General features: G+C 51.7%; 1 protein-coding gene across 2 annotated transcripts in view; it reads right to left on the minus strand.

Moving 5' to 3' along the window:
• Positions 1-5,918: 5,918 nt before the first annotated feature.
• The window catches only part of LRRC74A (leucine rich repeat containing 74A), a 43,368-nt gene continuing 36,077 nt past the window's right edge, over positions 5,919-13,209 (minus strand). For both annotated transcript variants that reach the window (XM_011988300.1, XM_011988299.1), the window contains exons 12-14: positions 9,737-9,844; positions 8,675-8,757; positions 5,919-6,096 (exon numbers count right to left, since the gene is read on the minus strand). In XM_011988300.1, the coding sequence (XP_011843690.1) occupies positions 6,072-6,096; positions 8,675-8,757; positions 9,737-9,844 (216 nt within the window). In that variant the 3' untranslated portion in view covers positions 5,919-6,071. The remainder of the gene's footprint in view (positions 6,097-8,674; positions 8,758-9,736; positions 9,845-13,209) is intronic.

A 13,209-nucleotide genomic window follows, 5' to 3' on the forward strand; every position in this document is an offset into this window, starting at 1 on the left:
GTCCTATTTTCTTCTGTGCATCTCCACTGAGCCTTAGGGAGCCTTAGGAAAGGCTACAGAGATGGGGTACTTGTGAGGTTGGAGCACCCTCTGCTGGGAAAACAGAGGTACAGCCGGGAGTGGCTGCACTGAACCAGGGTTATTAGATGCAGGTCAGAAAGCAGGAGGGGTTTGGACTTAGCTCATTGACAAGCCCCTCTTTTGGGGCATGGGCACATTGGAGCACACACACCCCATCTCTGAAATTCAAACGCAAGTATGCTGCTGTGTACATGTGCTCCATTTCCATCCCACCTGAAGGAACACCAACAGGAGTAACTGCAAGTCAGTTCTGACACTAATCCCCCTAGGGTTGGCAGCAGACTTTAGTTTTAGGGCTCAGTCCTCCACAAAACTGCCTCTGTTTCAGTACCAGCTGCAGGTGGTACCTAGACCACCTGCACTTCTGACCTGCCAGGTACAAATTTGAGCATCCCCACTGCTTCCCCAGTTTTGATAATTTGCTGGAATGACTCAAAGCTCACTGAAAGCACGATACTGTGCTTACAAAATCACAGCTTTATTATAAAGATACAGCTTAGGAACAGGCACAGGAAGTGTGACAGAGGGCAAGGTCTGAGAGGGAGCACAGTGCTTCCACGTTCGCTTCCCAAGGAATCAGGGATCGCCAGCCTCCGGCATCTCAATGTGTTCACCAACCAGGGAGTTCCACAGAGCCTCAGTGTGCAGAGTGTTTATTGGGGTTTCACTGCCTAGGCTTGATTGAGTGAACACTGACCACATGACTAAACTCAATCTCCAGCCCCTTCTCTCCTTCCTGGAAGTCTGTTGGCCGAAAGTCCCAACCTCTAATCCTGTGGTCTTTCTGGTGACCAGCCCCTGCCTAAAGTGATCTAGGGGTCCACCCTGAGCCACCTCTTTAGCATAACAAAGATTTCCATCTCTCAGGAAATTCCAAGGGTTTTTGAAGTTCTGTGCCAAGAACTGGGAAGAAGACCAATTATATTCTTTATCATCAAATAACACATCCACACAAGCACAACAGTCATGTCTCAGGCAGCCTGGACCCCACAGCATTAGCCAGCCACTCTGTTTGATTCACAGACTCCCTAGGGTGGTGGCAAAGCAAGCCAAAGCCCTCTGAGGGTTCCCTGGATGACCTTCCATAAAAGCAGCCCCCGGGCCCGGGGCAGCCTGGCCCCAGCTGCCCTTGGGTTCCCTCCCCTCCAGGACGCCTGCTTCCTGAAGAACAGTTCAAGGCCATTGGGCAGGAGCTCGTGTTTAGGGCACAGGCTGGCCTTGCCAATCATTGTGCTATTTTGTTTAAAACAAAACAAAACAAATCCCAAGCCCCCACTTGGCAAGGCAGGCCTGGTCCCGAGGACACCACAGCTGCCACTACGGTCAGACACCAGAGGGTACAGTTTGTATCGTGAACCTGCAGGCCCAGGACCATGAGTGACACCCTGCACCATTACCACCACTGCCCTGGGAACTTCACTGAGCTTCAGCGCTGCAGCTACCACAGGGAATTCTCTGTGGCCCTTGGTTCTTCGGTGCCTGCTCCTGTGTTTAGAGTGACTATCTGGGTAGGCATGATCCTATGTTCCAGCTGGGAGGGCAGCCAAAAAAAAAAAAAAAAATGCCGGATGTCTCTGTGTCTCCTGTTCTTTCAGGCCTATGATCCTGCGCTGCCCACACCACAACCCCCAGTGCTGCTGGCCCTGGTCTTCCCACCCCACCCTCCAAGACCCTGGACAAATTCTTCTGTTTTTATGGCCTGAGATTGGAACACCCCCCATGGTATTTCCAACACCCATTAGTTGGGAGTTTCAAAGATAGCTGCTCAGGTTGGCCCCTCTTGTGCTCTGCTGTTCCTACAACTCCCCATACCTCTCCCTCTTAGGAATGGAACACCACTGTAACATATGTTAGGCACATCCTTATATTAGGTACTTATTGTATGCCAGGCCTTGGGCTTCATGTTTCATGTGTGTGATTTCATTAAATCTTCACAGCCACGTTCTCCGATGCAGGGCCCCACCTGACCTGGCCACATTCCCTTTGAACTCACTCCCACACGCTTTCCTTCTCTCCATCTGCTCCAGCCACAGAGGACACACCCTATAGACGAGGTGGTACCACTATCATTTCTGTTTACAGATGAGCAAACTGAGATTCAGAGAGGATAAATGAATTGCTTAGAGTCACAGAGATGGTAATTGGTGAAGCCAAACAGAATTCAAACCCAGGAGTGTCAAATGCCAGAATTCATAGGCTTAATTTTTAACCCCTTCCCAGTTCTAGCACACAGATATCCACACTCCTCTTCTCCCACCCGGCCGCCTCCAGCACAATTTCTGAGCCATGGGGCTGGTGAGGAGACTGCATCAACCTGCCCTTGAGAATTTGGCCACAACAGAGCACCATCTCAGCCTTTGCCCCCTTCCATTAGCCAGTCCAGCCTGGCAGAGGGGCGGGGAGGCATCGTGGCTAAGCCCTCAGGGAGCCACAGCTGTACTGCCAGGGCCTGGATCTTAGTGTTGCTACTTACTGGCTGGGGGACCTTGGGCAAGATGCTTAACTTCTCCACGTCCCCCGTTTCCCCGGCTGCAAAACGGGGATTCTACAGTGCTCACCATGCGGAATCACTGTGAGGATGCGAGGAGTGAGTGCGTGAAGCCGCATTGAGTTGGGTATGGAAGAACAGCAAGCCCAGGGTGCCATCTCCCTGGACTGCAGCCTGACCGCCTTCGGAGGTTGGGCCAGCGCCTCTGAGCCATCTTTGACCTTGATGCACCTCCTGCTCCTGCAAGGCCCCTCTACCTCCGCCTCGTCCTCCATGGGAGCGCTGCAGCCGCTGCTGGGGTCCCCCTGCCTGCCAGCCTCCTGACCTGCCAAGCTGACGAAGCGCTTGTGCAGTCCTGCCCTCAAGGAGCAGGACTCCTCTCTGCGGTCTGCCCAGCTCCAGGACGGGCTGACTGGAGGAGGGAAATGAATATTCATGGAGCTCTTCCCAGGTGCCTGATTTTCTTCCTCACAACAAGGGTGCAAGGTGGTCACAATAAGGACACGGAGCCTTGGAGAGGTCTGCCCAGGGTTTGGGCTGCTGGGCCTTTCGAGGCTCAGATTCTAAGTCGGCGTTCCTCAGGGGCAGAACTTAGCGAGATCAGAGAAACTTACAAAGACCCCAATTTAGGAGAAGGCAAAGCCCAAGTCTCCCGATGACTTTTGGAGCTGACCTGACACCTAGCGGCCACAAGTGGGAATTACTCCACCTTTGGAGGCTCCCAGGGCCGCTGAGGCAGCTGGGCTTGGCCACCCATCCCTTGCTTACTTGAGCGTCAAGGGGTGGCCTGGAGGGTTGAGGTGGGGGGGTGGGGGAGATTTTAACTTCCCTGTAATCTCCATCATTTCGCCAAAGCCACCCAAACAAAAATAAGATTTGATAAGAACATCTTTTCCATTTTATGCAAAAGATGAGAACAAAATTATCTTGAAAAAATTTGTTTTCATTGATCCATAACCATTACAAATGTATAACTTGTTCATTACACATTTTGATACTTCATAGCCTCTCCTTCTTGCCCACACATAACCCTCAGGGTTCCACCTGGGCACCAACATTGATTGGACACTCAGTTACAGGCAGGGAACCTGGAGAATTTTACTGATTGTAACAGATTTAAAAGACATGATCCCATCTGGGCATGGTAGCTCATGCCTGTAATCCCAGCACTTTGGGAGGCCAAGGCAGGCAGATCACTTGAGGCCAGGAGTTCAAGACCAACCTGGCCAACACAGGGAAACCCTGTCTCCACTAAAAAAAAAAAAAAAAAAAAAAAAAAATAGCTGCTCACGGTCGTGCAAACCTGTAATCCCAGTTACTCGGGAGGATGAGGCATGAGAATCGCTTGAATCTGGAAGGCAGAGGTTGCAGTTAGCTGTGTTCACGCCACTGCACTCCAGCCTGGGTGACAAAGCGAGACTCTTTCTCAAAAAAAAAAAAAAAAAAAAAAGACTTGATCCCAGACGTCAAGGACTTCACTTTATTTGGGGAGATAGAGCAGATGTCTACAGAGCACCCGATGTTATGGTAGATGTTTCAGTCCATAGACTCCTTATTGCGTTTCTTTTTCTTTTCTTTCTTTGAGATAGGAGTTTTGCTCTTGTCACCCAGGCTGGAGTGCAATGGCATGATCTCAGCTCACTGCAACCTCTGCCTCCCAGGTTCAAGCGATTCTCCTGCCTCAGCCTCTTGAGTAGATGAGATTACAGGCGCCCGCCACCATGCCCAGCTAATTTTTGTATTTTTAGTAGCGATGGGGTTTCACCATGTTGGCCAGGCTGGTCTCGAACTCCTGACCTCAGGTGATCAGCCTGCCTTGGCCTCCCAAAGTGCTGGATTACAGGAGTGAGTCACTGAACCCGGCCTTTACATTTCTTTATATTCCCTTCATTGTCCTCATTTGGACTCTGAGCTCCTAATCCACCCAGTTGATGGAAATTCCATTTCAGGAACATAGTCAAGGTGGTGCCACTGAGCCTCCATGGTGCTCACTTGTCAGGAGAGGCCCTCTACCTATTGGTCACCAGCCCACACTGATTATTGCTGGGGGTCTTTGGTCCCAGCTCAGGGGGTCCCTGCAGAGCTGCTGCTCTGCTGCCCTCATGCTATGTTTGGGGCAGGGGAGCTCCGCCAGGTTGGGAGCCCAGACCAAGAGTCAGCCTCCAGGGCATAGGTCAGCTACTTGTTCTGAGGTCCTGCCAGACTTGAAGGCCTCCCTCTCCTCCCAGCAGTGCTGGGGAAGCTCCTCTGAGGGCTGCTGTGGCCCACCCTTCTCACTCTTCTCCTCAGTTCTGTTCTCCCCAGTGAGCTTAGGCTGGCAAAAATGTGCACTAGGGAGGGATGAGTCTTGCTAGAAACTTCTATCCTGGCCCTAAACCTCACAACGGCTAAGACTTTAATAAGGAAGAGAAAGGGCAGAAATACAGCACATGAGTGGGACATAAATTATTTCCAATAATGTTTCTGCTGCATGTGCGGAGGGGTCTTGGTGTTCACCTCCACCCTTGGTGAAGCCAAGTGAAACACAAAGGATAGTGACTTGGTTTCTAGACCCTTCGCTGGTGCGCCAAAGTGTGGGTTACCAAATATCAGCCTTCCTCACCCCCTACACTTTCCCTACATTTCACCACTTACCCCAAACAATCACCAGGTGAATGTGCTTGTTCATTTCACAGGTGTTTATTGAGTATCTACTATGTGCCAAGCACTACATGGGGCTGCAGAGGGGCACAAGAAAGTTCCTGCCTTGCTAATCTACAATGGTGTCTGGTAAGATCAATCAAAACTCCCAAAGGTGCCTGTTCCACCCACTTAATCAGTGAATGCTGTTCTTGGCTATTCCTTTTCTTCCTTCACTAAGCTCTTCCTGTCTCCCCAGTTTCTCAAGGAATTTAAAGGCAAAATGCAGAATGATAGACTCCTAGAACGGACTGGGAAGGCTTTATTTCAGCTGCTCCATTTTCAAGGGGAGCCACTGGGACTCCAAGGTCATGTGGCCAGGATGGGATGCCTGCTCTCTTGGTCTCCTGTCCTGGCTCCCTCCTTGTGACCTCACAGCATTTGTTTGCTTCTTAAAGGCCCCTGCCCTCATTCCCTCAGCATCTGTTCCCCCTGCCACTGCCTCCCACCATGGAGGTCTCCCCTGGACTCCATTTTTAATCACTATGATGATTACCCTTGTGCTCTGACCTGCTCTCTGAGGCTCTTTCCCTGCTGCCTAGCAACCCCATCACGTTCCAAATTTGTCTGTGCAGCTCTTAACGAGGCTGCATTGACATGTCCCCTGGTGGTCACTAAAAGCAGAAGGTGGCCCCCGTGGTGACGGGCACACCACCAGCAGCCCAGGACGCCCAGAACCAAGCCAGACTTTATTTGCTTGTGCCCAGCCCTGGCCACAGCATCTGTCCATCGAGATTTCTGCCACCTCTTGCTCTCCTTCCTGCCACCATCCGACTTGCCAGGACTCCTCTCGCCGAGACTTCTTTCCAGACCAGACTTATTGCTATGGCTTCATTGTGTTCAAGAAACTGGTACGAAAGGTAAGGGAAAGATGCTGAGCGCCCATACAGCCTCATGGCTGATGGGCAAGAATGTTAAGATAGGCTCAAATCCAAAGGAGACCATTTGTAAACCCATCTCTGTCCTTAGAGGTCATGCTATTAACCATTATATCTCCCCCACTACACACACTTATGATAAGTACATGGGAAAGGCAGGCAAATGTGCACTTAAGACCATTTGCAAGAGCCCTTTGGGGAGGCAGAGTGAACTATGGAGGGAGATAAAAATGGACCTTCATTTTTTTCCCTTGCTACACTTCTGTGGGTTTAGATTTTTTTTTTTTTTTTTTTTTGAGATGGAGTCTCACTCTGTCACCCAGGCTGTAGTGCAATGGCGTGACAGCTTACTGCAACCTCCGCCTTCCAGGTTCAAGCAATTCTCCTGCCTCAGCCTCCCAAGTAGCTGGGATTACAGGTGTTCGCCACCACACCTGGCTAATTTTCGTATGTTTAGTAGAGGTGGGGTTTCACCATCTTGGCCAGGCTGGTCTTGAACTCCTGACCTCAGGCGATCAGCCTGCCTTGGCCTCCCAAAGTGCTAGGATTATAGGCATGAGCCACCGCGCCCAGCCGGGTTTAGAATTTTTACAATGAGACATTATTTGTAATGTAAAACAACAATGAAAAGGATCATGCAACAATGAAAATTAAAACTCTGCTCCTCAATCACAGCTGATAAAGTGGCAGTGTGTGATCTGAAGGGCAATTTGAAGCGACCCCCAAGGGCTCCCTGCTCGGGTGCGGAGACTCAGGGACCCAGACCCCAGTTCTGTCTCTCGAAGGCCATGTGACCTTGCCTGCAAACCTGGAGACTTTGCTGGACGTGGAACCTGGTCTGGAGCCTCTGAAATGGGCATTTGCCATCAGCTTCCCCAGGAACAAGAGGTGCCACTTTAGGTAGGGGGCAGGTGAGGAGGCACAGGGCAGGCTGCTGAGCAGCACAGGAGTGGGAGGCCCGGTGGTAGCAGGGCAGGTCTGAGCCACCTTTGGGGCCCTCTTGCTGGATGCCAGCGTCACTACCGAGTGATGTCCCCCGTGCTGGTCGCTGTGTGCATTTCCCCCACTCACTCCTTACAGACCCCTCCCAGGTGCCGCGGTTATCTCCCTGTTTTAAAGGGAGAGGCGATCCGCGCACAGCTGCAGCTTTGTTCTGCAGAGCAGGGCTTGCAGCTGGGTCAGTCTGCCTTTCTTGTCTGCGTTGTGGTTTCTCCGCACGACGACTCTGAGTGGACCAAAGGAAAGAGGTACTGGGAGAAGGCTCGTGGGGCAGGGCTGGATGGGAGGACTTGTCCCACAGAAGCTCTTAAGAACACAGTCCAGCCACAGGGCCACCGAGACAGATGGGAGCCCAGCTGCAGACCCAGGCTTGCCAGGGGTAACTGTGTCCTGTGCCTGGGCTGGGAGGTCTAGTGCAGTGAGAGACAGAACAGGTGTGGACCCCTCAGGCCTGGAGTCTCGGCCAGAGTTATCCTTCCCAGCTGCGAGAACTTGGCTGCTTTTCTTTTCTTTCTTTCTTTTTTTTTTTTGAGACGGGCTCACTTTGTGGTCCAGACTGAAGTGCAGTGATGCAGTCTCAGCTCGCTGTGCCCTCTGCCTCCTGAGCTCAAGTAATCCCCCCACTTCAGCCTCCCAAGTAGCTGGGACTTCAGGCATGCACTGCCACATTCAGCTAATGTGTTTTTTTTGGTTTTTAGTGGAGATGGGGGTCTCGCTATCTTGCCCAGGCTTGTCTCGACCTCCTGGGCTCAAGCGATTCTCCTGTTTCAGCCTCCCAAAGTGCTGGGATTATAGGCATGGGCTACTGCACCCGGTGAACTTGGCTTCTTTGCTGCACGTCTCTAGAGCTCTGTTTCATCACTTGCTAAGTGGGGTGATGGCAGCATTGCCATGGGGCACCATGAGGCTGACAGCGTGCCTGTTGGGCAAGTGGAGAGGACAGGCATGTGGTAGGGTCTCATTGTGGGTTGCTTACAGGCATCACCAGCATCATGGACCTGTCCTCTCTCTTCAAGGACTTCGGCCTAAGATACAACATCCCTCACTCGCCAAGCCACGGCAGAGTGCAGGGACCTATAGTCCCTAACACACCGTTAGCATTTGGTGCTTGTGTGCCTCCGCCCTCTGTCTAGGGCTCTGTCTCGCCCGAAACATTGCTGCCTCCCGCCTGAGCAACACTTCCTCTTTGGGCTGCAGGGGTGCCTGGTACACACCCCTATGGCTTCTCTCACCTCACCAGGCCCTAAAAATCTGCTCCCTTGCCTGTCCTCTTCCTGGGCTGAGAGTGTGAGCTCCGGCTCCTCCCGCTGGCGTCCCCAGCATTTGGCCCAGTAGCCAGCAGCGACTGATTGGGCTCAAGTTTCGCTAAACAAGTGAATTGGGGATGAGAAGGAGGGTAGACAGTGGGGCCCGGCCTTGGCATGCAGGGAACAGGCAGGTGGGTGAAGCCCCAAGTAACGAAGTATAGACAGGGCAGCCGGGGGAGCTCGCATCAGCCCAGTCAGGGCCCCTTGCAGAGAACGGGGAGCGGCGTGGAGCCTGGGCTGACCTGAAGTTCACCATGCCTGTCTTCTCATCGAGCTTCTTTATCACCTCCCTGACCTGGTACTGGTTCAGAGGGACCTTGGTTTGCTGAGGAGGTGGATGGAACATGTGCAGTTAATAGAACTCTGTTCACCCCTCCCTACGCACGCCCCCCTTCCCCACTATTACACACACACATCTTCCACACACACACACCCCACACACACAATGCCTCACTCCTCCTGGGACCGTGGAGGGCAACTGATTGAGAGCTCAGGGGAAACTGATTCCACAGCATGGAGGGGCTGGAGAAAGCTCCCTGCCCATGGGTCATTGTCCAGACTCCAAAGGGCCTCCCCTTTCTGGGGGCAATAAGGGAGGAGGAGATCAGAGTCAGGTGGAGCGAGTGGCTGGGGAAGGGGACAGGACTCTCTTTTGCATCCTGTGAAGTTCATTCTTACTTCCTGCCGCTGAGTCCCGACCAGGCTTTTCGCCCCTGGCTGGGGTACTGGGCACCGGACACTGACTGACTTATCCGTCCCTGCCTGGGCCCTGGGAACTTCTCCTCTGGAGTCCTATTCCTGCAGGGCCCAGGTCTCTCCTGGGATACTCTGATGATAGACCCCTTCAAGTATGCATTACAGGGGGCTTTCAGCACCTTTGTTACATGGGGAGTGAGAGGAATGTGGGATTTCAGAAAAATGATATGGCCCAAGGTGGAAATGTTGGGACTTTGGGATGTGGTCTCCTCTCTCACTCCCTTTGTAATCTGCCCAGTAGTGAAATGCAATGGGGAGAAAAACCTCAAGATAGAAGATGTGTCTCTGGGTGGCATCTCGGGTCCCCGGTGGCATCAAGCCATAGCATAGGAATGACTTCAGCAGGGGTTGAGGGAGGTCTTAGGTTCCCCTCTGGGTCTAGATAAATGAGGGGAGTGTCCCATAGCCCATCCCAGGAAGCTCTAGGAAGTGCTTACAAGCTCTTTTGCTCCTTCTCCTCCTCTCCCCTCTCTCTGACACACAAACACACACACACAAACTCACTCACACTCACACACTCAGCCTGTGGCCACTAGGACCCAGCACACCTCTATCATCACTTTCTGGAACTCGTCCACAGACATCTTCATTGTCCCGGTGGGGTTCAAGCTCTTGAAGAAGTCCATGACTGTGATTTTGTGCTGGTCTGCATAGTTCTGAGAGAAGCAGAAGAGACCAGGAGCAAACACTTGGCCTCCTAACAGTGATCGCAGGCCCCCCTCACCTCCCACAGAAGGGTGGCCCGTGCTTCCAGGCCTAGCACGGCTGAGAAGGGCAGAAGGCCAAGGTGAGGAGCCTGAGTCTCCCAGGTGTTGGCCGTTCCCTAAGACCAAGAGCCGAGTGCAGACCTACCAGGCCTGGCAAGGGTGCATGCCGGGATGGTTCCTGTGTGCTCGCCAGGCTTCCAGGAACCCCTTGGCATGGCACAGACGCTCCCTTTGTTCCAAAGGTGGAAGGACTGAAGTCCAGGCTGTTCAGGCGTCGCGGTGCCAACGGGATGGGGCATGACCATTATCTACATATGTGATCTGTTAACACTGGTATGGACGGTGTGCTGTGGATGGTGGGCGGATGTTCAGAGATCAAAAGGTTAAACCACAGCTGTATAATGTGATGGTTTGGCTCTATGAATTCCTAGGATTCTCACAGTTTCACGTCAATGCTCACATGGAAACATACTTATTTCATTTTTTTCATTTAAAAAATATAGTCATCCCTTGATATCTGCAAGGGATAGGTTCCAGGACCACCTCAGATACCAAAATCCACCAATATGAAAAGGCAGTCCTCCATCTCCGTGGGTTTCTCATTCCTCAGATGCTGTACTTTGGATCCATATTTGCATATGCAGAACCCACAGGTACGAAGGACTGACTGTATTTATTGAAAAAAAATCCAAATATGTAGAAGTCGATGAAATGGCACAGTTTAAACCCGTGTTGTTCAAGGGTCAAGTGTATTATTACTCACATTGCAAGGCAATTTTAGATTAGCAGAAGAAAATTTTAAATATCACCCACAAATCTAATACCACCACACGCAGGTAATATCCTGGTGTGGACCCTTTTATCTTTTTAGCTATCTATCTGACATCAATCTGTCTAACTTCTATCTATCTGTATATCATTATCATCTATCTCTATCTATCTATCTATCTATCTATCTATCTATCTATCTATCTATCGATCTATCTAATCTCTCATCTTTCTACTAAACCTACTGTTTTACAGAACCCGCTGTTCACATGTGAACACCTTTTCAATGACATTATAATATTCTTTTCCTTTTTTTTTTTTTTTTGAAACAGAGTCTCACTCTGTCGCACAGGCTGGAGTGCAGTGGCACAATCTTGGCTCACTGCAACCTCCGCCTCCCAGCCTCTCAGATTCAAGCAATTCTCCTGCCTCAGCCTCCCGAGTAGCTGGGATTACAGGCATGCGCCACCATGCACAGCCTATTTTTATATTTTTAGTAGAGATGGGGTTTCACCATGTTGGTCAGGCTGGTCTTGAACTTCTGACCTCAAGTGATCCTCCCACCCCGGCCTCCCAGAGTGCTGGGATTACAGGCATGAGCTACCGCACCCAGTCTTACAATATTACAATATTCTTTTAGATCCTTTTTAAGCATTTTTTTTCTCTTCCCCACTGTGACCCCTGCTTCCCCCCGGCCACTCCCCGCCTCCCCTCACTCTCAGAAACTCGGACAGGGTCCTGCTGTATGGATAGCTATTTCTGGCAACATCCGGCTCACGAAGCATTTCCTCAGGGCTCAGCCCTGGGGCCCTTGCTCTTTGTTCCCCACACTTCCCCTTCCCAAGTGCACGGCCTCCCACCCTTCCGGAGTGCCTCCCGAAGCTACATTTCCAGTTTTCCATCCTCCACGGCTGCGGACACCCCACCGGCACTTCAGTCAACACATCCGAAGTGCCCCTCATCCCCTGAATCTGCGCACTGCTGCTGAGCGCTGTGGCAGAGGCCGTGGGTGAGCCCGCGGCACCCACTGCTGTTTCTTCGCAGCAGGCTTCTCATCCATGCAGAGGCTGGAAAGCTGAAAGCGACATTCCCCAAGCCCCCTTGCAGCTGAGGGTCAGAATGGATGGCCTGTGCCAAGCACCTGCCTGAGATGTAAGTGTGAGGCTTGTGTCTGATTTGAGAGAGGCAGGTGGTGGGCAGCGGCTGTGGTTGCTTCCTGACTGGGCAGGGCATTCTGCGGTCGTGCAGCTTCTTGATTATAGCAGAAGGAGCAACCCTCTTGGCAACCCAGTTGGGGTGCTTTGAGAGCCATTTCTGGAATCTAACAAGGGTCTGTTTGTTCAGCCCTCCTGACATTTCTATGGTCTCTCTCCTGTAATAAACCCCTGTGTGCTTAACCTAGTTGGAGTAAATTCTGTGGCCAGCAACTAAGAACCTTGCCCAGCTACTTTGGTAGGTGCTACTACTAAGACCCCACACAGCCCTGCCCTGGAGGAGTTCACAGGATTGCAATGAAAGGGTGAAGCCGAGGGCTTCAGGAACACAAAGGGCGTTCGCCCTTGACCGGGGAATCCAAGAAGCGTTTCCCTAGGAAGTGACATTGTGCAGAGACCTGAGAATGGGTAGGAATGAGCGAGACACAGAAGGCAAGAAGAAAAGTGTTCCAGGTGGAAGGACCTGCCCTGCCCGTACACAGGCCTGCAGTGAAGGGAGGGCTGATGCAGAGAGGATCCGGAAGCACTCTAGTGGGGCTGGAACGTGGAGAGACAGGAAGGGCCAGGTGGCAGGCACTTCCCCCATCTGCACTTCCCTGCCTCTGGCAATCTTTCCTTCAGTCCCTTGGGCTTGAAATCTTGGGTTACCTTTGGGTTTCTCTTATCATCACAGGCCTTCCTATCCCAACACACACACACACACACACACTCACATGCATGCAATACATAACCCCACATACCCAACCATTCGCCAAGTCATGGAGATGTTTCCATAATGATAGCTCTTACATCTGCCCTTCAATTCCATTGTTATTCTCAGCCAAGCCATCATTCCACATCTAGAATGCTACAATAGTGTGCTTATATGGTTTCCTACTTTTTTTTTTTTTCTTAACCCTCTTCAATTCACTCCCCATTGCCAGAACCCCTCAGTCCTGCTGGATTTGCATCACATCCACTGCCCAACAGCTCTCACCGGCTCCCTGTTCCCGATGGAATCAAAGCCGAACTCAGAGCCTAAAATCTGAGGGCTGCCACTTGCAGCCCAGCCTCCCTTGCCAACTTTGCCTCCTGGGCTCCTCTATGAACCTGTAGTCATGTGTTAGTGTCCCCTGAACATGCTGCGTGCGGTTCCACCTCGGCACCTTTGCTGGCGGGAGCCTCTGGACGGAACACCCTCCCACCCTCTGTGGCTCACCTCAGTCTTTGACATTCTTCAGGGCCCTTACCCGATCCCATTTCTTCCAGGAAATCATCCTTTTCTGGTTGCCCAATCCTACGTGGATCTCTTATTTGGATTTCGACTACATTTTCTGCTTCTGTCACTTTTTT

This window comes from Mandrillus leucophaeus, unplaced genomic scaffold, assembly GCF_000951045.1.
Source record: "Mandrillus leucophaeus isolate KB7577 unplaced genomic scaffold, Mleu.le_1.0 Scaffold326, whole genome shotgun sequence".
NCBI classification, from domain to species: domain Eukaryota; kingdom Metazoa; phylum Chordata; class Mammalia; order Primates; family Cercopithecidae; genus Mandrillus; species Mandrillus leucophaeus.